The following is a 24,296-nucleotide window of genomic DNA, read 5'->3' on the forward strand; positions in this document are numbered from 1 at the left end:
TTGCTTTTTACTTTGCCTTTTACTTTTCACTTTGCATCTCTATACCAAAAATGTTATAGCTATCAGATCTCACTCTCATAAGTGATCATGAAGGGATTGACAACCTCTAATCGCGTTGGTTGCGAGTAGCTATTGTTTTGTGCAGGTACGAGGGACTTGAGCGTGGCCTCCTACTGGATTGATACCTTGGTTCTCAAAAACTAAGAGAAATACTTACGCTACTCTGCTGCATCATCCTTTCCTCTTCGGGGAAATCCAACGCAAGCTCAAGAGGTAGCAATACCCAATGCAAATTGTTTCATGATCGTATCGTGTCCAAAAATTGTGATGACTTGATTTCCCTTACACATTATAATGAACTTAGTTTGCTTATGGGTTACGAAGAAATGAAACGTATAACTAAGCATCTTCCAGAATTTGCCCATTATAAAATTCTTGATTTTGATCTAGAGAAAATTTATATGTATTGTGCGGTGAATTGTATTGAAAATCCTTATATTGCCAACTACATAAAGAAAAGAAAACAAATAGAAGATGAAGAGAATACTAATGAAAGGGAAGAGGCTTCCCAATACCCTCCTATTATTTCTTATGATGAATCAGGTAACGAGGAGGAGCCTCCTATTCAACCAATCTCATTAATAAGGAGCTCCAAAAAGAGGATTGAACCCACACATGATGTGGTGAAGAAGAAGAAAAGAAAAAGGAAGAGAGGTAAGAAGATATCTCTCCCAAATAATGATGCTCCTATTACTATTGTGCCTCATGAAAATATAATTGTGGAAGATAATGATACTTCTTATGATCTTTAAAATCTTTTTGGCACTTGCTTGGAAGAATATGATAATTGCTATACTATTGGTGCTATCCATACTATTAATGATGAGAGTGGTTATGCTTATAATATGAAAAGGCCCAAGCTTGGGGATGCTATGTTTGATGAAGATGATGCTTTTGAGAATATATTTTCTGCAATTAATGTTCGTCCCAAGCTTGGGGATGCTACGCTTAATGAAGATGATATTTTTAGTATCCCAAGTTTTGATATGCAAATTTATAATGATAATAACATGCCTCCTACTTATGATAATTATTGTGATGATACATATGCTATAAAAGTAGTGAGGATTATATTTATAAAACTTGTAATGATTATGGTTACCCCTTTTCTGAACATTACTCTTTTAATGTGGAAACAATTTATAGTATCCAAGTGTCTTATGATACTCCCACTATCCCGAATGAGAAGAATTTTGCTTATGTGGAGAGTAATAAAATTTATATGCTTGTAGATCATGAAAAGAATGCTTTAGGTGCTGGTTATATTGTTGAATTCATTCATGATGCTACTGAAAATTATTATGAGGGAGGAACAAATGCTTGTAGGAATTGCAATAATATCAAGTTTCCTCTCTATGTGCTTAAAGTTTTGAAGTTATGCTTGTTTTACACTCCTATGCTAGTTGATTATTGTTCCCACAAGTTGTTTGATCACAAAATCCCTATGCATAGGAAGTGGGTTAGACTTAAATGTGCTAGTCATATTCCTCATGATGCTCTCTTTATGTTACAATTCTTATCTTTTATATGAGCATCATTGAAATCATCATCCCTAGCTAGGGGCATTAAACGATAGCGCTTGTTGGGAGGCAACCCAATTTTATATTTGTTCCTTGCTTTTTGCTCCTTTTTAGTAATTAATAATTCATCTAGCCTCTGTTTAGATGTGGTTTTATGCTTTTAATTAGTGTTTGTGCCAAGTAGAACCTTTGGGAAGACTTGGGTGAAGTCTTGTTGATCATGCTCTAAAAAACAGAAACTTTAGCGCTCACGAGAATTGCTGACATTTTTATTTGGAGAGTGCTATTTAGTTAATTATTTTTTCAGATGATTAATAGATAAATTCCTCAGGTCCAGAAATTTATTTGAGAATTTTATGAGTTCCAGAAGTATACGTTTGATCCAGATTACTACAGACTGTTCTATTTTTGACAGATTCTGTTTTTCATGGGTTGTTTACTTATTTTGATGAATCTATGGCTAGTAAAATAGTTTATAAACCATATAGAAGTTGGAATACAGTAGGTTTAACACCAATATAAATAAATAATGAGTTCATTACAGTACCTTGAAGTGGTGATTTATTTTCTTATACTAATGGAGCTTACGAGTTTTCTGTTAAGTTTTGTGTTGTGAAGTTTTCAAGTTTTGGGTAAAGATTCAATGGATTATGGAATAAGGAGTGGCAATATCTAAGCTTGGGTATTCCCAAGGCACCCCAAGGTAATATTCAAGGACAACCAAGAGCCTAAGATTGGGGATACCCCAGAAGGCATCCCTCTTTCGTCTTCGTTCATCGGTAACTTTACTTGAAGCTATATTTTTATTCACCACATGTTATGTGTTTTGCTTGGAGCGTCAATTTATTTTGTTCAGATTTGCTTGATGTTATTTAGAACAATTTTTTGCATCTTTTATTTCAATAAAAGTGGCATTGATAGCCTTTACTGTGCCTATTTTAGAAGTCGACATGTTGCTGTTTGAAAACAGAAAGTTTACCGATGTTGCAATAAAAGTCAGAATGTGATAAAATGTTGAAACCTTTTGCATATTTAGATCTGATAAATTTACTACAGTGGGAATATTCTTTCATAATTTTTGGAGCTAGGGAAGTATGGATGTTGCTGCATTCTTTACAGACTGTCCTGTTTAGGCAGATTGCTGTTATGTTTGCATTGTTTGCATATGTTTGCTTCTTTAATGATTCTATTTGAGGATAGGACTATTAAATATGTAGAGGCATTTAGTATTCAACGTTTAATAATAATTTTAGTGATTTTCTACAGTAGAGTATGATAAGGTTTTGGCAATGGTTTATACTAACTTATCTCACGAGTCCTTGTTGAGGTTTGTGTGGATGAAGCTTTTGAGATTTAGGGAGACCGTGATATGAGAGGAATTAAGGAGACACAAAAGCTCAAGCTTGGGGATGCCCAAGGCACCCCAAGATAATATTTCAAGAAGTCTCAAGCATCTAATCTTGGGGATGCCCCGGTTGGCATCCCACCTTTCTTCTTCAACAACTATCGGTTAGTTTCGGTTGATCCTAAGTTTTTGCTTCTTCACATGATGTTTGCCATTCTTAGAATGTCATTTTATTTTGCTTTGCTTGCTGCTTGAATAGAATACCAAGATCTGAAATTATTAAATGTTAGAGATTCTTCACATATTTGCATAATTATTCGACTACTCATTGATCTTCACTTATATCTTTCGGAGTAGTTTGTCATTTGCTCTAGTGCTTCACTTATATCTTTTTAGAGCACGGTGGTGGTTTTGTTTTATAGAAACTATTGATCTCTCATGCTTCACTTAGATTATTTTGAGAGTCCTTAGAATAGCATAGTAATTTGTTTAAATAATCCTAATATGCTAGGCATCCAAGAATAGTAAAAACTTTCATATAAGTGTACTGAATACTAAGAGAAGTTTGATGCTTGATGATTGTTTTGAGATATGGAGGTAATAATATCAAAGTCGTGCTATTTGAGTAGCTGTGAATTTGAGAAATACTTGTGTTGAAGTTTGCAAGTCCCGTAGCATGCACGTATGGTAAACATTATGTAACAAATTTGAAACATGAGGTGTTATTTGATTGTCTTCCTTATGAGTGGCGGTCGGGGATGAGCGATGGTCTTTTCCTACCAATCTATCCCCCTAGGAGCATGCGCGTAGTGCCGAGGTTTTTGATGAATTGTAGATTTTTGCAATAAGTATGTGAGTTCTTTATGACTAATGTTGAGTCCATGGATTATACGCACTCTCATCCTTCCATCCTTGCTAGCCTCTTCGGTACCGTGCATTGCCCTTTCTCACACTGAGAGTTGGTGCAAACTTCGCCGGTGCATCCAAAACCCATGATATGATACGCTCTTTCACACATAAACCTCCTTATATCTTCCTCAAAACAGCCACCATACCTACCTATTATGGCATTTCCATAGCCATTCCGAGATATATTGCCATGCAACTTTCCATCATTCCGTTCATCATGACACATTCATCATTGTCATATTGCTTAGCATGATCATGTAGTTGACATAGTATTTGTGGCAAAGCCACCATTCATAATTCTTTCATACATGTCACTCTTGATTCATTGCATATCCCGGTACACCGCCAGAGGCATTCATATAGAGTCATCTTTGTTCTAGTATCGAGTTGTAATCATTGAGTTGTAAATAAATAGAAGTGTGATGATCATCATTATTAGAGCATTGTCCCAAGTGAGGAATAAAAAAAGAGAAAGGCCATAAAAAAGAGAAGTCCCAAAAAAAGAGAAAGGCCATAAAAAAGAGAAGGCCCAAAAAAAGAGAGAAAAAGAGAGAAGGGACAATGTTACTATCCTTTTACCACACTTGTGCTTCAAAGTAGCACCATGATCTTCATAGTAGAGAGTCTCTCATGTTATCACTTTCATACTAGTGGGAATTTTTCATTATAGAACTTGGCTTGTATATTCCAACAATGGGCCTCCTCAAGTGCCCTAGGTCTTCGTGAGCAAGCAAGTTGGATGCACACCCACTAGTTTCTTTTGTTGAGCTTTCATACATTTATAGCTCTAGTGCATCCGTTGCATGGCAATCCCTACTCCTTGCATTAACATCAATCAGTGGGCATCTCCATAGCCCATTGATTAGCCTCGTTGATGTGAGACTTTCTCCTTTTTTGTCTTCTCCACATAACCCCCTCATTATTCTATTCCACCCATAGTGCTATATCCATGGCTCGCGCTCATGTATTGCGTGAAAGTTTATAGGTTTGAGATTACTAAAGTATGAAACAATTGCTTGGCTTGTCATCGGGGTTGTGCATGATGAGAGCATTCTTGTGTGACGAAAATGAAACATGACTAAACTATATGATTTTGTAGGGATGAACTTTCTTTGGCCATGTTATTTTGAGAAGACATAATTGCTTAGTTAGTATGCTTGAAGTATTATCATTTTTATGTCAATATGAACTTTTGTCTTGAATCTTTTGGATCTAAATATTCATACCACAATTAAGAAGAATCACATTGAAATTATGCCAAGTAGCACTCCGCATCAAAAATTCTGTTTTTATCATTTACCTACTCGAGGACGAGCAGGAATTAAGCTTGGGGATGCTGATGCGTCTCCAACGTATCTATAAGTTTTGATTGCTCCATGCTATATTATTTACTATTTTGAATGTTTATGGGCTTTATTATACACTTCTATATCATTTTTGGGACTAACCTATTAACCCAGAGCCCAATGCCAGTTTCTGTTTTTACGGAACTCATTTTTGGAAGGAAAGAAGCCCAGAAGACTGTATAATAAAGCCTATAATTTATTTGTACCCTACCATAATTTGTTTGTTCGTTCTCCGCCATTAGTGACTTTGGAGTGACTCTTTGTTGCATGTTGAGGGATAGTTATGTGATCCAATTATGTTAGTATTGTTGAGGGAACTTACACTAGCGAAAGTATGAACCCTAGGCCTTATTTCCACACATTGCAATACCGTTTACGCTCACTTTTATCATTAGTTACCTTGCTTTTTTATAATTTCAGATTACAAATACTATTATCTACTATCCATATTGCACTTGTATCACCATCTCTTCGCCGAACTAGTGCACCTATACAATTTACCATTGTATTGGGTGTGTTGGGGACACAAGAGACTCTTTGTTATTTGGTTGCAGGGTTGCTTGAGAGAGATCATCTTCATCCTACGCCTCCTACAGATTGATAAACCTTAGGTCATCCACTTGAGGGAAATGTGCTACTGTCCTACAAACCTCTGCACTTGGAGGCCCAACAACGTCTACAAGAAGAAGGTTGTGTAGTAGACATCAGTGTCATACCTAGTGCATCGGGTCCAATGAAAATATTTTGTGACAATACTGGTGCAATTGCCTTGGCGAAGGAATCCAGATTTCACAAGAGAACCAAGCACATCAAGAGACGCTTCAATTCCATTCAGGATCTAGTCCAGGTGGGAGACATAGAAATTTGCAAGATACATACGGATCTGAATGTTGCAGACCCGTTAACTAAGCCTCTTCCACGAGCAAAACATGATCAGCACCAAGGCTCCATGGGTGTTAGAATCATTACTGTGTAATCTAGATTATTGACTCTAGTGCGAGTGGGAGACTGAAGGAAATATGCCCTAGAAGCAATAATAAAGTTATAATTTATTTCCTTATATCATGGTAAATGTTTATTATTCATGCTAGAATTGTATTAACCAGAAACATAATACTTGTGTGAATACATAGACAAACAGAGTGTCACTAATATGCCTCTACTTGACTAGCTCGTTCATCAAAGATGGTTATGTTTCCTAGCCATTGACATGAGTTGTCATTTGATTAACGGGATCACATCATTAGGAGAATGATGTGATTGACATGAACCATTCTGTTAGCTTAGCACTCGATCGTTTAGTATGTTGCTATTGCTTTCTTCATGACTTATACATGTTCCTATGACTATGAGATTATGCAACTCCCGTTTACCAGAGGAACACTTTGTGTGCTACCAAACATCACAATGTAACTGGGTGATTATAAAGGTGCTCTACAGGTGTCTCCGAAGGTACTTGTTGGGTTGGCGTATTTCGAGATTAGGATTTGTCACTCCGATTGTCGGAGAGGTATCTCTGGGCCCACTTGGTAATGCACATCACTTAAGCCTTGCAAGCATTGCAACTAATGAGTTAGTTGCGGGATGATGTATTACGGAACGAGTAAAGAGACTTGCCGGTAATGAGATTAAACTAGGTATTGAGATACCGACGATCGAATCTCGGGCAAGTAACATACCGATGACAAAGGGAACAACGTATGTTGTTATGCGGTCTGACCGATAAAGATCTTCGTGGAATATGTGGGAGCCAATATGAGCATACAGGTTCCGCTATTGGTTATTGACCGCAGACGTGTCTCGGTCATATCTACATAGTTCTCGAACCCGTAGGGTCCGCACGCTTAACGTTTCGATGACAGTTATATTATGAGTTTATATGTTTGATGTACTGAAGGTTGTTCGGAGTCACAGATATGATCACGGACATGACGAGGAGTCTCGAAATGGTCGAGACATGAAGATTGATATGTTGGAAGCCTATATTTGGATATCGGAAGTGTTCCGGGTGAAATCGGGATTTTACCGGAGTACCGGAGGGGTTACCGGAACCCCCGGGGGGTTAACGGGCCATAGTGGGCCTTGGTGGAGAAGAGGAGAGGCGGCCAGGGCAAGGGCCGCGCGCCCCTCCCCCCTCTTCCGAATAGGACAAGGAGAGGGGGCGCCCCCCCTTTCCTTCTTCTCCTCCACCTCTTTCCCCCTCTTCTCCTAATCCATCAAGGAAAAGGGAGGGTCCTCCTGGCGCGCCCCTCCTGGCCGGCCGCACCTACCCCCTTGCTCCTTTATATACGGGGGCTGGGGCACCCTAGACACAACAATTGATCATTTGATCTTTTAGCCGTGTGTGGTGCCCCCCTCCACCATAGTCCACCTCGATAATACTGTAGCGGTGCTTAGGCGAAGCCCTGCGTCGGTAGAACATCATCATCGTCACCACGCCGTCGTGCTGACGAAACTCTCCCTCAACACTCGGCTGGATCGGAGTTTGAGGGACGTCATCGGGCTGAACGTGTGTTGAACTCGGAGGTGCCGTGTGTTCGGTACTTGATCGGTCGGATCGTGAAGACGTACGACTACATCAACCGCGTTGTGCTAACGCCTCCGCTTTCGGTCTACGAGGGTACGTGGACAACACTCTCCCCTCTCGTTGCTATGCATCACCATGATCTTGCGTGTGCGTGGGAATTTTTTTGAAATTACTACGTTCCCCAACAAAGACCTCCTCGGGGGCGGCATCACCAGGCTGGCTCGCGAGGGGCGGAGAGATCAAGTCAAGGGGCACGTCGCGAGGTCCTTGTGACGCAAGCCATGACGACCATGGCCAGGCGGGAACCAGCACGCAGTGTACTTGTTTCCTCTTTGGTGCTAAAGAGCCAAGCGCAGGCGAGGACTCCCAAGGCATTAGGCAAGGGTTTCCATATCGGTGCAACAAGACCAAGACCAGCAGGACGACAGGACAGAGGTCACCATGGAGCCCAGGACGGCGTCACCACCAAAGCCTTTGGCAGGCGAAGACCACCTTTTGTCAGGATAACTTGTACTAGTTGTCTCCCTTCAAATTTGGCCGTTGTTGGATCCCTTCCCACCTACATGTGGGAAGAGGACCAGGGCCTCTATAAATAGAACTAGCCACCACCGTAGGAAGGGGGGAACTGGTCTTGGACCATTCAGATCATCCTCAACCACACAAGCTTAGCGAGCTCAAGAACACCTCCCCTCAGGAGGATGTTCTTCCCTTGTACTCGTTCATCCTCATCACAAGAGGCAATCCACCACACCACACTGGAGTAGGGTATTACACCACATCGGTGGCCCGAACTAGTATAAACCCTGTGTCCTTTGTTCTGCGAGTTCGACGAGCTGAGCTTTGAGATTGTGGTGGGAGCGTGGGCTAGGGGAGGAGGGATCTTCGTGCGCACTGAGGGAGTCCTGGATTAGGGGGTGTCCGGGCAGCCGGACTATATCCTTTGGCCGGACTGTTGGACTATGAAGATACAAGATTGAAGACTTCATCCTGTGTCCGGATGGGACTCTCCTTGGCGTGGAAGGCAAGCTAGGCAATACGGATATGTAGATCTCCTCCCTTGTAAACGACTCTGTGTAATCCTAGCCCCCTCCGGTGTCTATATAAACCTGAGGGTTTAGTCAGTAGGACAACATACAATCATACCATAGGCTAGTTTCTAGGGTTTAGCCTCTACGATCTCATGGTAGATCAACTCTTGTAATACTCATATCATCAAGACCAATCAAGCAGGACGTAGGGTATTACCTCCTTCAAGAGGGCCCAAACTTGGGTAAACATCGTGTCCCCCGCCTCCTGTTACCATCCGCCTTAGACGCACAGTTCGGGACCCCCTACCCGAGATCCGCCGGTTTTGACACCGACACGCACCCCAGAGTTCGAACCTCAAGGGTTTTGCCGGCTAGAATGGGATACGGACGACGAATAAATTCACTGCCCGCCCACCACCCACTTAGTAGCCACTGTCGACGACTTAACCGACATGCTCAACTTCGACTCCGAAGACATCGACAGCATGGACGAAGATGCAGGAGACGAACAGCAACCAGCGCCCACAGGGCACCGGACAGCCACTTCATCACATGACATTTACATGGTGGATACACTCAAAGAAGGCAATGGCGAAGAGACAGTGGAGGATGGCCCCTCCAAGAAGCAACCCAAGTGCCGACGTCAGCGGCGCCGCTCTAAGTCCCGTCATGGCAAAAACAGCGATAACAACGCAAGAGAAAATAACACTCCAGTCGACTCCAGAGGAAACGACGACCATATTGCCCCGACGGCAGAGCACGATGAAGCCGCAAGCGGCAAACATAGTACGGATCCGACGTCCGAACACGGCGACGCCGAGTATAAACCTCATCAAACCCCCTCTAGGGAGGAAAACAGTCCGGATGAAGATGCACACATCATCCCGGAAATGCACTTGGAGCAAGAGAACCTCCGCAGAAGGCTTATTGCCACAGCGAGGAGTCTAAAGAAGTAGAAGCAAAGGCTTAGGGCCACACAAAATACACTCAACAGCAGGTGGAACAAAGTGCTCGACAACGAAGCAAAGTATGGTGGAAGTTACCACACAAAGAGCTATCCAAAGCGCAAGCTGTTACCTGAATTCGACGACGAGGCCTTAGAGCCCACATAGCCAAAAAAATGAAATGGCCAACCGGCCGGATCCACCACCTTGTGACCACGATAGAGCGGATAACAAATACACACATAAGTCAACACACGATGTACGTGAGGACTTGCGCCAAAAATCCGATATGACCAGATCCATCTATGGATCTAGGAAGCATGCTCCGGCACAAAATCAAAACCAAATACCACAACCGTCCGAACGCCATGGTACATCCAAGTACAGGGGTGCCGCACACCCCCTATGTTTCACCGATGAGATGCTGGACCACGAATTCCCAGAAGGATTCAAACCAGTGAACATAGAGGCGTACGACGGGACCACAGACCCTGGGGTCTGGATTGAGGACTTTATCCTCCATATCCATATGGCTCGCGGAGATGATCTCCATGCCATTAAATACCTGCCCCTCAAGCTTAAAGGACCAGCTCGGCACTGGCTGAAAAGCCTCCCCGAAAACTCAACTGGAAGTTGGGAGGAGTTCGAGGATGCTTTTCGGGCTAATTTTCAAGGGACCTACGTCCGACCTCCGGATGCAGACGATTTAAGTCATATAATTCAACAGTCCGGAGAGTCCGCCCGAAAGCTTTGGAACATGTTTCTCACCAAGAAGAACCGAATCATCGACTGTCCGGACGCCGAAGCCTTAGCAGCTTTCAAAAACAGCATCCGAGACGAATGGCTCGCCAGACACCTCGGCCAAGAAAAACCGAGAACAATGGCAACTCTAACAAGTCTCATGACCCGCTTTTGCGTGAGCGAAGACAGCTGGTTAGCCCGCAGTAGCCCCAGCGAACCAAGCACATCCGAAGTCAGGGATGGCAATGGAAAACAACGACGCAATAAAAACAAGCGTCGAAATAAAGAAGATAGCCTAGATAATACGGCGGTAAACGCCGGATTTAGGGGCTCTCGGCCAGGCCAGCGGAAAAAGCCTTTCAAAGGCAGCAGAGACGAACCGTCTGGCCTAAACAAGATTCTTGAAAAACTATGTCAGATTCATGGCACCCCCGATAAACCTGCAAATCACACCCACAGAGAATGCTGGGTCTTCAAGCAGGCAGGTAAGCTAAATCTCGAACACAAGGGGGGAGACACCAAGCGAAGACGAGGACGAGCCTCGCCAGCAAAGCACTGGAGGGCAAAAAAAATTCCCACCAGAGGTTAAAATAGTCAACATGATCCATGTGACGAATAGGAGAAGCAAACATGCACTCCGAGACACACACACCATAGAGCCCATCATCCCTAGGTTCAACCCCTGGTTGGCCTTCCCGATCACTTTTGATCGCGGGGATCACGCGACAAGCATCCGGCACGAAGGATTGGCTGCCTTGGTGTTAGACACAATAATAAACGGATACCATCTCACATGAGCCCTCATGGACGGCGGCAGTGGTCTAAATCTGATATATCAGGACACAGTCCGCAAAATGGGGATAGACCCGACAAAAATAAGCCACCATACTACTACCTTCAAGGGAGTAATACCAGGCCTAGAGGCCCGCTGCATGGGCTCTCTATTACTAGAGGTTGTATTCGGTTCTTCCGACAACTTCCGAAGCGAAAGCTTAACTTTCTACATCACTCCATTCCAAAGTGGCTATCAGGCACTACTCGAAAGAGCGGCTTTCGCTCGTTTTAATGCAATCCCGCATTACGCTTCTCTCAAGCTTAAGATGCCCGGTCCACATGGCACCATCACAGTTAGCAGAAATACTGAGCGTGCTCTATGCGTGGAAGAATGTGCGGCAGCTTTAGCCGCCGAGCACTAGACGGCCTCACCAACCAGAAAAAATGACAGGTCGTCAAGACCACCGACACGGTTAGACGAGTCTGGTGCACCACTACATATACATGAGATTGGTTTGATGATCAAACCCTCTAGACGGTACCAGGGGCTTCCCGTGTGTAATCAGGGCTAGTCCGGCTCAACTTGACTTATCTTGAATTTTAATGGTTTATTGACAATAACCAATCTTCTGGCATGACAACTTTCACCTAAGTTCTTCTCTTTTACAGATGACAATTGTGCTACACCCATCCAGGACACGGCACAACGGAGACACAGGCGCAGACGTGCAACAGGGGCCCGCTCAAAGGTTTCTTTTTAGATTAAGACCCTGTGTAAACCTTTTTTACTGTCTCGTGTTGTTCACATCCTCCGGATACTCAATACAACCGAGAAGGATGCCGACGTATTGGCATGTGGCCATGTCAGGATATTACACATACCTGGACACCTGGGATTTATTACTAAGGGCATTGTTCAGCCCGACATATGTTATAAAGACCGAATACCTTAGGGCGCCGCGAGTTTGGCCTTATATGCATCAGCTCCGAATCATGTCTTTGGTCAAATGTTGGGTTTACCCGGCTCCCATGTTTTGGTACCTTACGTTCCGCTATATCGGCTAAGGTAGCACTGGGAGAACTACTGCGATTGTGTCCTGGTTCATCCGGATGAACACCTCGGTAGAGAAAGTCGAAAACTGACTATCATGGTTATAGTGCGAGACTAGTCAACCACTCGATGACTCAGTGGAATCTTCGGGATTCCTCCGCATTAACAAAGGGTTGTTTCCCGGTCATGTACGTACGCGCCCCGTATTCGGACGAGCGCAGAAGTACCAGGGGCTATATAGTAGCCCCACCATCAAACTCCTATGGCTAAGTGGAAGTGTTAAAGCAATATAGTCTGATTGCCTCGTTCGCTGGGCTACCACCTCCTTAATGGACCAAGACGTTGGATCAAGTGTGAATACGCGTTTTTTGCGAACACCCCCGCATTATATGCGTGGGGGTGGAAGCCGACGACTGCAAACTTTCAGGTTATATACATATATACATAAACGGCCGCACATGAGGCATCATAATACTTTCAGGCAAAAGTATAAACACGGCCTTGATGACTCAATAAAACATTGTTCCTACAATGGGAGTACATGTCACTAGAACATAATATTCTTCGAGCACTGAGCCTCTATCGAACGAGCCCCTTCAAGAACTTCTTCAAAGTAGTGCTCGGCAGCCACTCAGCCAACAGCCGAACCCTGTGTTGCAACAGGGGTGGCCTCCATCTCTACCCAGTATGTCTTGACACGGGCAAAGGCCATCCGCGCACCCTTTATGCACGCCGACCTCTTCATAGCATCGATGTGCGGCATAGGACCAAGGAATTGTTGCACTAAACTAAAGTAACTATTCGGCCTTGGCCCTCCCGGCCACAGTTGATCTACAACGGACCTCATGGCGAGTCCGGACAACCTATGGAGCTCGGCCCACTCGGCCATTCGCTCATTCAACAGCAGCGGACGCACTGGAGCATGGAACTGTGACCAGAACAGCTTTTCCACTTCACGATCTTTTTGATCCTTGAAGTACTCGGCCGCATCAGTAGCACTTGCCGCCAAATCCACGTAGGCATCCGTCGAACTCCATGGTTGATCAAGAGGAGTATACTTCGGATCTCCGAAGTTAGTCCGCAACAAGAAGGGCTTCCCAGCCACAATATCCGCAGCTTGATGCAACTCCTCCTTCGTCGCTCTGATTTTAGAGCGGGCTTCCTTGGCTGCTACCATGGCCTTTTCCAGGTCCGTCGCCCTCGCTCGGCTTTCTTTCTCAAGAAGCTAGTAACGGTCAGCGGCATCTTTCAACTCAATGGCCATCTTGGCTATCCTTTCATTGCTCTGGCGATGCGTGGACAGTTCGGCCCGCAGCTCTTCGACTGCCTTTAGAGCAGCCGCATCGCTATTCCTTGCTTGTTCCTTGGCTCGGGCAAGCTCTGCCCGAAGGGTCTCCACAGTGGCAGCTCCATCTACAGTCACAACATATTAAAGATACTGGCATCATGCTCCTCTTACTATGCGTTGATCATCGAAGAAATCACTTACCCCGTGCCTCGTCAAGCCGCTTGTTGACAAGAATGATGTCGGCATCTGCCGCATCAAGTTGCCGCTTTAGTTCGGCAAACCCATCAGTCCGGCTAGCCACCGGAGCTTCAGCCACCTGCACATAAAGGTGGTCTGGTTATTACCGAGGACTATGATCCTCTGTTCGCCGCCGTTTTCGACGACAATCAGAGTCTCAGGGGCTACCATCTGCATAGGGCACACCTAACGTGTGCGGCACCGTAAAAAACATAAACTATTTCATGTACCTCGAAGCCTTTCAGCAGACTCATAAAAGCTTCATGCAATCCGCTTTCAGCGGATGAAATCCTTTCAACTACCGTACTCATTAGCGTACGATGCACTTCTGAGATGGCCGCTTGCTCCAGAATATCCTTCAGTGCGTCCAACCGCACACTATACGGTTCCAGACTCTTTCTGTTGCTCTCTTTAGGAGCCGAATACTGAGGACTCCGGGTGGCCAAGGGATTACCCTCTGGTCTTGGCGGATCAGGAGAAACCCTCCGCGACGACACTTCAGGGTCGCCCGCCTCATGAGGCGGGGTGGTAGGGGGAGGTGTTTCACTCTCCATCATCTCCGGAAGAAGATCCCCCGAAGACGAACTCCGTCGAGAAGGGCTACGATCCAAACTACAAGATATAAGCTTCAGTTATTGTCTTCAGAAGTAAGGTAGGATATTTTCACTACTAAGTACTTTTCGATTACTTACAGCTCGGTAGAGGGCTGATTCCCTTGCGGACACTGTGCGGCAAGGGTGCCCCTCGAGGCAGGACCCTCTGGCGAAGATTTCTTCCCTCGTTTGGAAACTTCTGTTTCCGGATCTTCAGAGGTGGTCCTCTTCCTTCCCCCGGGAGAGGGAATGTCAGATTCTTCTCCCTGGTTATCCTCCTTCACGGAGGCGCTCATTACCCCGGTTGGGACGAGTAGTGAGTGAGGCTCGCTTTCGGCCTCTTTATTCCACCCTTTATCTTCCTTCGAGGGTACCTGATAAGGCGCCGGCTCCATCATTCTATCTAGTACTGGATTGGCCAAGCCCTCAGGAAGGGGGGCCGAACACCTGATCATCTTCGCCTTTGTTATCCAGTCCTGGTCAAAGAGCAACTTTTCAGAATAATGTTATGATAAATAAGTGAAACAGCATGTTCGGCCATGGAATTACTTACTTGGGTATCCGGGCGATTACAGCTCAGACCCGCATCCTCGGTGGTGTCCAGACACTTTATTTATGGTCCGAAGAACAACTTGTACATCTCCTCAAGCGTCATGCCAAGGAAGTGCTGAATGATTCGCGGTCCCTCCGGGTTGAACTCCCACAAACGGAGAGGTCTACGTTTGCAAGGCGGGATCCTGGCGAACTAGCATGACCTGCATCACCGTGACCAGGTTGACGTCTCTCTCAATGAGATCTCGGATGCGGCTCTGCAATATCGGCACATCCTTTACTGGACCCCAGTTTAGCCCCTCACTGATCCATGACGTCAGTTGTGGTGGGGGCCCGAGCGAAAGACAGGGACGGCTGCCCACTTGGCACTTCGGGGAGCTGTGATATAAAACCACTCCCGCTGCCACAAACTGGACACCTCTGGAAAGGAACCCTCTGGCCATGGAGCATCAGCGCTTTTGCTTATTACGGCACCTCCACACTCTGCCTGCCGCCCCTCGATCATCTTCGGCTTCACATTGAAGGTCTTGAGCCACAGGCCGAAGTGAGGGGTAATGCGGAGGAAGGCCTCACATATGACGATGAACGACGAGATGTGAAGGAGGGAATCCGGGGCCAGATCATGGAAATCCAGCCCGTAATAGAACATGAGTCCCCTAACAAAGGGATCCAGAGCGAGGCCTAGTCCTCGGAGGAAGTGAGAGACGAACACAACACTCTCGTTGGGTTCGGGAGTGGGGATGACCTGCCCTCGGGCAGGCAGCCTGTGCGAAATTTTGGCGGTCAGATATCTGGCCTCTCTCAGCTTCTTGATGTCCTCCTCCGTGACAGAGGAAGGCATCCACCGACCTTGGAGGTTGGAACTGGACATGGTTGAAGGTCCAAAGCACCACACTTGAGCCTGGGGTGTTGGAACTCGAGGTGGGGGAAGGATTCGATTGAGCGCGAGAGGAAAAAGGGATGGGTCTTGGCCTCTTTATAAAGAAGTTGTATAGCAAGCGTCCTCCTCGCGTCCGTTTTGGACTCGCCTAAAATCGAGGAGTCATGCCAACGGGCACGAGTGGGTTACCCACGTCCTTATTGATGAGAATCCCGTAATAAGATGGACACGATCTCTGCTTCGACAAGACGTGTCAAGAAAACTGCCTCGTGATATGTGCGGTGCTGGTTGAGAAAAATGGTTCGAATAATGACCGAGCCATGACGTGACGTCGTGCTGTCAAAACGCGTCAGCAGATTAGATTTGTGGAAATATTATTCTCTCTACGACGGTATGTGGAAATTATTTTGCAGGGCCGGACACTATCCTTGTGTTCAAAATCTTCCATGGAAGTATTCGGAGGAGGAACCCGCCTTGCAATGCCGAAGACAAAACTGCGCACCGGACTCATCGCCATTGAAGCCTAGTTCAGGGGCTACTGAGGGAGTCCTAGATTAGGGGGTCTCCAGACAGCCGGACTATATCCTTTGGCCGGACTGTTGGACTATGAAGATACAAGATTGAAGACTTCGTCCCGTGTCCGGATGGGACTCTCCTTGGCATGGAAGGCAAGCTAGGTAATACAGATATGTAGATCTCCTCCCTTGTAACCGACTCTGTGTAACCCTAGCCCCCTCCGGTGTCTATATAAACCGGAGGGTTTAGTCCGTAGGACAACATACAATCATACCATAGGCTAGTTTCTAGGGTTTAGCCTCTATGATCTCGTGGTAGATCAACTCTTGTAATAATCATATCATCAAGAACAATCAAGCAGGACGTAGGGTATTACCTCCTTTAAGAGGTCCCAAACCTGGGTAAACATCGTGTCCCCTGCCTCCTATTACCATCCGCCTTAGACGCACAGTTCGGGACCCCCTACCCGAGATCCGCCGGTTTTGACACCGACACGCACCCCAGAGTTCGAACCTCAAGGGTTTTGCCGGAACCCGAAATCCGACACCGATCGACCTAGATGACCAAGATTTGGTCTTCCAGGAAGAGGAGATTTGGAAAGTGGTGAGGGACATGCCCTCAGATCACGCGCTAGGGCCAAATGGGTTCGTTGGTGTCTTCTTTCAGCGTGCTTGGGTGATTATGAAAGGTGACGTGATGGCAGCGTCGAACAAGTTGTCCCTCAACAATGGGAGAGGGTTTGGAAGGTTGAATCAGCTCTGATCACCTTGATCCCCAAAAAGCCGGAGGCATGCCATATCAACGACTTCAGGCCAATCTGCCTGGTCCATAGCATTCCAAAGTTAGCGTCTAAACTTCTGGCTTACAGGCTTTTCCCGCGCATGGGAGAGCTGGTACATGCAAACCAATCGGCGTTTATTAGGGGTCGGAATATCCATGACAACTTCTTGCTAGTTAGGAAACTTGCAAGGAAACTTCACAAAAGGAAGACGAAGAGTGTGATGCTAAAGCTGGATATCTCGCGTGCCTTCGACTCATTGTCCTGGCCAATCTTATTCGAAGTGCTGCGAGCCAAGGGCTTCTCGAGCACTTGGAGATCATGGATTGCTACGCTGCTCAGGACAACAAGTTCAAAATTGGTAGTCAATGGATGTGTTGGCAGGAAGTTTATGCATGCATGGGGACTGAGGCATGGGGACTCCATCTCGCCCTTGCTCTTTGTCATTGCGATGGACGTCCTCACTGCTATGATTTTGAAGGCACAGGAGATGAACGCAATCAGCAATATCCCCGGCTGCGCTCCGATACAGAGGCTCTCTCTATATGTTGATGATGTAGTGATGTTCATAAGGCCGAGCATATCAGATATGTGGTTTGTTCAGGAGGCTCTGAGATTATTCGGTGAGGCATCGGGTCTCAAGGTTAACTTCACCAAATCCTCAGCTATTATGATCAGATCGGAGGAGGCTGAGGAGGAGCTGGTGCGGCAGTCCTTGCCATGGAAGCTCGAGACTTTCCCCACCAGATACCTAGGGCTGCATTTGGGGATCAAACAACTCACAGCGATCAGAATGGCAGCCTATTGTGGATAACGTGCTTAAGATGATGCCAGGATGGCAGAGAGGCCTCGTCACAAGGCCCGGACGCCTCATTCTGGTGAACCAGGTTGTGCGGGCCAGACCCACTCACCACCTGATCATGGCGGAAGCGCCGAAGTGGGCGCTGGAAAGAGTGGATAAAGTATGACATGCATTCTTCTGAGCAGGTTTCGAAGAGATTCAGGGCGGCAAGTGTGCGGTAGCGCGGCGTCGGGTTTGCCGGCCAAAACAACTGGGAGGTCCCGGGGTGGTGGATCTTTACAAACAAGGGATAGTGCTCAGGTTAAGGTGGGAGTGGTTGAAGCGTACGGATAGCTCGCGTCCCTGGCAAGGGCTCAACTATTGCACACACAAGCAAGTGATGATGGCCTTTGATAGCTTGGTTAAATGGGAAGTCGGGGAAGGATCTAGGGTGCTGTTCTAGAGAGATCGTTGGATCAACTGCGCTTGCGTGAAGGAGATCGCCCCGCTACTTGTCAAACAAAGTGCGGCAGCAGGTGGTTAACAGGAGGAAAGTGAAGGAGGCCATGTACCTTCATGCATGGACACAAGATATCATGGGGGAGATGAATACAGAGGAGCTCCTGCAGTTCATCCGGCTGTGGGAAGTGCTGGTACATATGGAGCTTGCCCCTGACACAGAGGACACTCCGAATCTGGCAATGGGATGCAAGCGGCAAGTACTCGGCAAAATTTGCGTACAAAATGATGTGTGAAGGGGGAGTAAGATTCCAATGTGCCTCGGCTGTCTGGCGTAGTTGGGCAACGCTGACCTGCAAACTTTTCATGTGGCTTGCCCTTCAGTACAGAGTTTGGACATCGGATCACCGACAGAGACATGGATTGCAAGATCAAAGCTCGGCTTGTTTCCTTTGCAACCAGGAGGAGGACAAGGTGAATCATATACTCTTGCAATGCGCTTATGCGAGACAAGTGTGGTTTCTGTGCTTCAGGAAGTTTGGTATCGAAGTAGCTTTGCTACCGACCACGGAAGACACATTAAGTGATTGGTGGGTATCTGCTAGGAAACGCACTAACAAGAGATACCAGAGAGGATTCGGCACAATCTGCATTTCAGTCTGTTGGAACCTCTGAAAACAGAGAAATGGCAGGGTATTTCGCAACAGCAACATCGCCAACGAGTGGGAAGCGGCTGATATAATCCATCAGTAAATCATGCTATGGGCATCGGAGAGAGGGAGAGGAGATTAACATGGTATAGAGTAGTAGCCTAGCGTGTGGAGTGGTGGGGTGGATGTGCCTGCCGTGTGTGGGAGTGCATACCGCTTGTATTTCTTATATATAAACCTCTCTCGTCTACAAAGTTAAGGTACGCAATTTGCGTACTCTTGAAAAAAAAACTTCGAGGCAGAGGGAGTATCAACGAGAAAAGGACAAACCATGTCCATCCTGTCAGGACAATATCCATTCGCTCTGCGCTGGGCATCTTAAAACATCAATAATCTTACACCTACGTAAAATTGTTACGTACTCTTATGTAACTTTCTATAATTTAATTCTCTTCCGCCCCTGATTCTTCTGGGTGGGGCCCGGGCCGTTTTCTGTTCCAATTAAACCAGGCCAAGTCAGCCTTCAGGTAGGTTTACGGGGTGTTGTACGTAGGTGTAGCAAAGCCCTTAAAACATACACATGCAAATCCTAAACGAGTATTTAAATCCCGAGTTGATTAGAATGACTGTGCGAATCTATAGTCTAAGTTTGGCATCGATTTCGTCATGGTGGTGGACTTATGGTGTTTGTATCCTTCCTGCGAGCTTCATCCGAACTTTGGACCTCCATGACGAAGCTTCGGAGGTTTCTTTCCGCCGGCCCTCCGGGAGCCATTGCATCCCGCGCCATCCCTTTCCGAGACTCCACTTTTTTCCTGACCTCCACGGCCCTCGCGCCGTCGCCCATGACCAGCTCAACGCACCTCGCCAGCTCCGGCCCGGAGAAGATGCCCTCGCCGTTGCGCTCTCCCCTAACGCCGGCAGCCCACTCCTCCTCTATCAACATCGCGTTCGTCGGCTGGTCGAACATGCTCGGCGCGGCGACGACAGCCACACCCAGTGCCATGGCCTCCAGCGTCGAGTTCCACCCGCAGTGGGTGACGAAGCACCCCACGGACGGGTGCGAGAGGACCTCCGGCTGGTCGCACCACTCCACCACCATGCCCTTCCTCTCCTGCACGACGTCCTCGAGGCAGCGGCTCACGTCCTCCTGCCGCCCGTCCTTGCGCACCACGAGCAGGTACGGCCGTCCGCACCGCCGCAGCCCGTCCGCGATCTCCTCCATCTGCTGCTTGCTGTACGTCCATATGCTGCCGAACGAGACGTACACCACCGACCTCTCCGGCTGCGCCCCGAGCCACTCCATGTACCTCGTCTTGTCGGCACCGGCGTGGTTGAACAGATGGATCCGCGCCTCGGCCGACGACCCGACCACGGGGCCGACGGCGAACACATCCAAGTGCTCCCTCATGGCCGCCAGCGCCGCCGGCTCCAGTTCGTCGAAAGTGTTCACGAGGACCTTGACATTCTGCCTCTGCTCGTCCATGAACTCGAACAGCTCACAGAACACCGCGTTGACGACCTTGCCCACCTCACCTCCGGTGGTGTCGACGAGGAATGACGGGAAGTCGCGGATCCTGAGAGGCCGGCTGAGCCCGGGCAGAGTCACCTCGTACGCGGGGTCGGCGGCGTGGGACGCGATGAGCTCGCCGTAGCCGTGGAAGTAGTGGTAGTAGGTGGCGAGGACGGTTGCCGGCTGTATCCAAAACACGGCCAACGGGATGTCGCGCTCCCGCGCGACGTCCAGTGCCCAGGGGAGCATCATGCTGCACACGATGCACGTAACGGGCCGGCCGCGGGAGGCGAGCCGCGCGACGACCGCAAAGAGGCTCTCGGCGGACGCGCGGCGGCGGCGCGCCCTCTCCTCGGGGCCCCTGGCGGTGGTGCCGTCGTCGACGCCGTCGGAGAAGGCAACGCAAGAGATGGCACCGTCTGCGGCCTCCGGCCCCTCCGGCTCGCCGTTGCCGGACGAAGGGAACATGCGGCGGTGGGTGAAGAGCGGGACCGAGAGCGTGGCGAGGACGGGGCCTGAGCCGTCTGCATCGTGTAGCTGCAGGAGGCGGCGCGCGAGGACGCGGCACGGGTTGAGGTGGCTCTGGATGCCGTAGGCCACGATGAGGAAGTGGGGGCGCCCGCCGTCGCCTGGGCCGTGCTGCTGGCGTTCCGCGTCGGCCATGACAAGGCAAGTCGATCGGGTAGTGTGTGTGTGGCTCTTAAAAGGTTGGGAAAATCGTCGAGCTGATCGTCGAGCTGGAAAGAGTCAGAGTGAGGTGTGACCGTGAGCGTGCTTGGAGACGAAGCTCACCAATCACCACCAGTTCCCTGAGTTCCTTGACTGGGTCAACAATTGTGAGGTCAGCACTGACGGTACGCTGGCTGACAAGTCCGAGCACTCGATCTAGCAGGAGAAGGCGAAGTGGAAAATTGAGCGGACCGGCACCTACCGAGCCAACCAGCAAGTCACACCTCACAACGTATACTTATTTATGTTTTTGTATAAGGAACGTTTCCCTTGTTTAAGAAATATAAGATTTCAGCAGCTGGCCCACCACTATGTAACTTTACATGCAGGAGCACCACCGTAATGTAACCCTAATATGGCAGACCCATTCTCTCTTCTCTCAGACAGTAAATCTAACATTTTCTTTCCACTTGACTAATTTAAAATATTCATATCTTTTAAAATCATACGTTTATTTTTGATTTTTTTTATATTTGAACTTCTTGCACCAAAACCTTTAAATGAGACTAATATTTGATATTTTTCAACCATGTTTAAATTGGAACATATATTCCACATTTTGAAATAATCAGTTTCACACTGATACATTACAATTTCACTTTCTATAGTTACTATTTCACAATCTTAAAACCTACATTTTCACTTTTCACTTAACTTGTTTCACAACCATGGGAGGAGGTTTGCAAACCCGAGTCATGGTGGTTTAAGGGTATTGGACATCTCTACCCATAACCAAGGCCTACTTATGAAACACCTCCACAAATTCCTCAACACATAAGATATTCCTTGGGTACACAAGATTTGGGAAGCTTACCATTTCAACAACCTACCTGGGGACAGAATGGTGGGATCATTTTGATGGAAATCAATTCTCAAGTTACTTCCCACCTACAAGCAATTGGTTGTGTGCTAGTCTCGTAGGGGAGATACAATATTATTCTTGTCTGATGAATGGAGTGATCGGCCCAATCTTGTTTGTTGTGAATTGAGATAATATCGTCTGTATTAAATTGTAATAACACAGCATGTTAACGTGTGATTTCTCTCCTTAGACCATGAGAGTATCATGGTCACTTCTTACCGTACAATGGGTTTTGGGATTGCTCAAACATCACATGTAACACGGTGATCATAACGACAACTTACAGGTTCATCAGAAAGTTTGACAAGTGGTCGGATAGCTCGAGAGTGGGATTTGCTCCTCCGACGATGGAGAGATATTTTTATGGCCCTCTCGGTGTGACGGCATCAATCATTGTCTGGCCAAACACAGGTGACTTCCTCACAGGGATGCCGGAACACAATAACGAGAAAGAAGAACAAAATCGTTAACGAGGATTCCTATAGTGAGCATGGTGATAACTCAGCAGGATACCGATACATCCCTGGTTTGTGAAGTATCACGAAGCAAAGGGAACATCACATGATAACCAAACGTTCACTCGAATATCATTCGAGTACGCATAGGGAACGATATGGACGTCCAAGGTCCCGCTCTCGGTCATTGAACGGACGGTTTTGTTCATGTCTGTGAGTTACCAAACCAGCGGGGTCACAAGCTTAAGGCAATCACGGTCTGTTGAGTATTAGTAGCATAGGAGTCACGAGAATATATTTGTGAAATTATTTCATGAATATTCAGAACAGTTCCCAGAGGATCTGGAAGCGTTTCGGGTCACCAGAAGGGTTTCGATGAATATCGGGTAATACCGGGTATTGATACATCAATTTTGCATCATGTTTTCCTACTGTTATTTATAATGTTTTTATGCATAATAATGCTTTATGGAGTAATTCTAATGCCTTTTCTCTCATAATATGCAAGGTTTACACAAAGATGGAGAATGCCGGCAGCTGGAATTCTGGACCTGAAAACGCTACGCAGGAGTTACCTATTCTACACATCCCCAAATGAGCTGAAAATTTACGGAGAGTTGTTTTCTAATATACGAAGAATATTGGAGCAAATAAGTACCAGAGGGGGCCCACCAGGTGGGCACAACCCACCTGGACGCGCCAGGGAGCCCAGGCGCGCCCTGGTGGGTTGTGCCCTCCTCGGCCCACCTACGGTGCCCCTCTTTTGGTATATAAGTCATTTTGACCGAGAAAAAATAAGGGGATGGCTTTCTGGATGAAGCGCCGCCATCTCGAGGCGGAACTTGGGCAGGAGCATTTTTGCCCTCCGGCGGAGCGATTCCGCTGGGGGGGACTTCCCTCCCAGAGGGGGAAATCATCGTCATTGTCATCACCAACAACTCTCCCATCTTTGGGAGGGCTATCTCCGTCAACATCTTCAGCAACACAATCTCCTCTCAAACCCTAGTTCATCTCTTGTGTTCAATCTTTGTACCGGAACCTTAGATTGGTACTTGTGGGTGACTAGTAGTGTCGATTACATCTTGTAATTGATCACTATATGGTTTATTTGGTGGAAGATTATATGTTCACATCCATTATGCTATTTAATACCCCTCTGATCTTGAGCATGATTATTATTTGTGAGTAGTTACTTTTGTTCTTGATGTCACGGGAGAAGTCATGTTGCAAGTAATCATGTGAACTTGATATGTGTTCGATATTTTAATGATATGTATGCTGTGATTCCCTTAGTAGTGTCATGCGAACGTCGACTACATGGCACTTCACCATATTTGGGACTAAGGGAATGCATTGTGGAGTAGTTATTAGATGATGGGTTGCTACAGTGATAGAAGCTTAAACCCTAGTTTATGCGCTACTTCGTAAGGTACCGAATTGGATCCAAAAGTTTAATGCTATGGTTAGATTTTATCTTAATACTTTTCTCGTAGTTGTAGATTCTTGCGAGGGGTTTAATCATAAGTAGGAGTTTTGTTCAAATAAGAACAACACCTAAGCACCGGTCCACCCACATATCAAATTATCAAAGTAGCGAACACAAATCAAACCAAAATGATGAAACTGATGTGATGAGATTCTCGTGTACCCTTAAGAACTCTTTGCTTATTATAAGAGACTGTTTTGGCTTGTCATTTGCCACAAAAGGATTGGGCTACCTTGCTGCACTTTATTTACCGTTACCGTTACTTGCTCGTT

At 46.8% G+C, this 24,296-nt stretch overlaps 1 protein-coding gene across 1 annotated transcript; it reads right to left on the minus strand.

Annotated features, from left to right (window-relative positions):
* Nucleotides 1-19,577: 19,577 nt before the first annotated feature.
* On the minus strand, nucleotides 19,578-21,346 carry LOC123103038 (UDP-glycosyltransferase 75C1). Its single transcript, XM_044524526.1, has one exon. The coding sequence runs from the start codon at nucleotides 21,153-21,155 to the stop codon at nucleotides 19,644-19,646; it is 1,512 nt and encodes a 503-aa protein (XP_044380461.1). The 5' UTR covers nucleotides 21,156-21,346; the 3' UTR covers nucleotides 19,578-19,643.
* Nucleotides 21,347-24,296: the final 2,950 nt, after the last annotated feature.

This window comes from Triticum aestivum, chromosome 5A, assembly GCF_018294505.1.
Source record: "Triticum aestivum cultivar Chinese Spring chromosome 5A, IWGSC CS RefSeq v2.1, whole genome shotgun sequence".
NCBI classification, from domain to species: Eukaryota; Viridiplantae; Streptophyta; class Magnoliopsida; order Poales; family Poaceae; genus Triticum; species Triticum aestivum.

What these genes read in the sequence shown, in the direction of transcription:
- LOC123103038 (XM_044524526.1), bottom strand. Translation starts at nt 21,155, where the DNA reads ATGGCCGACGCGGAACGCCAGCAGCACGGCCCAGGCGACGGCGGGCGC.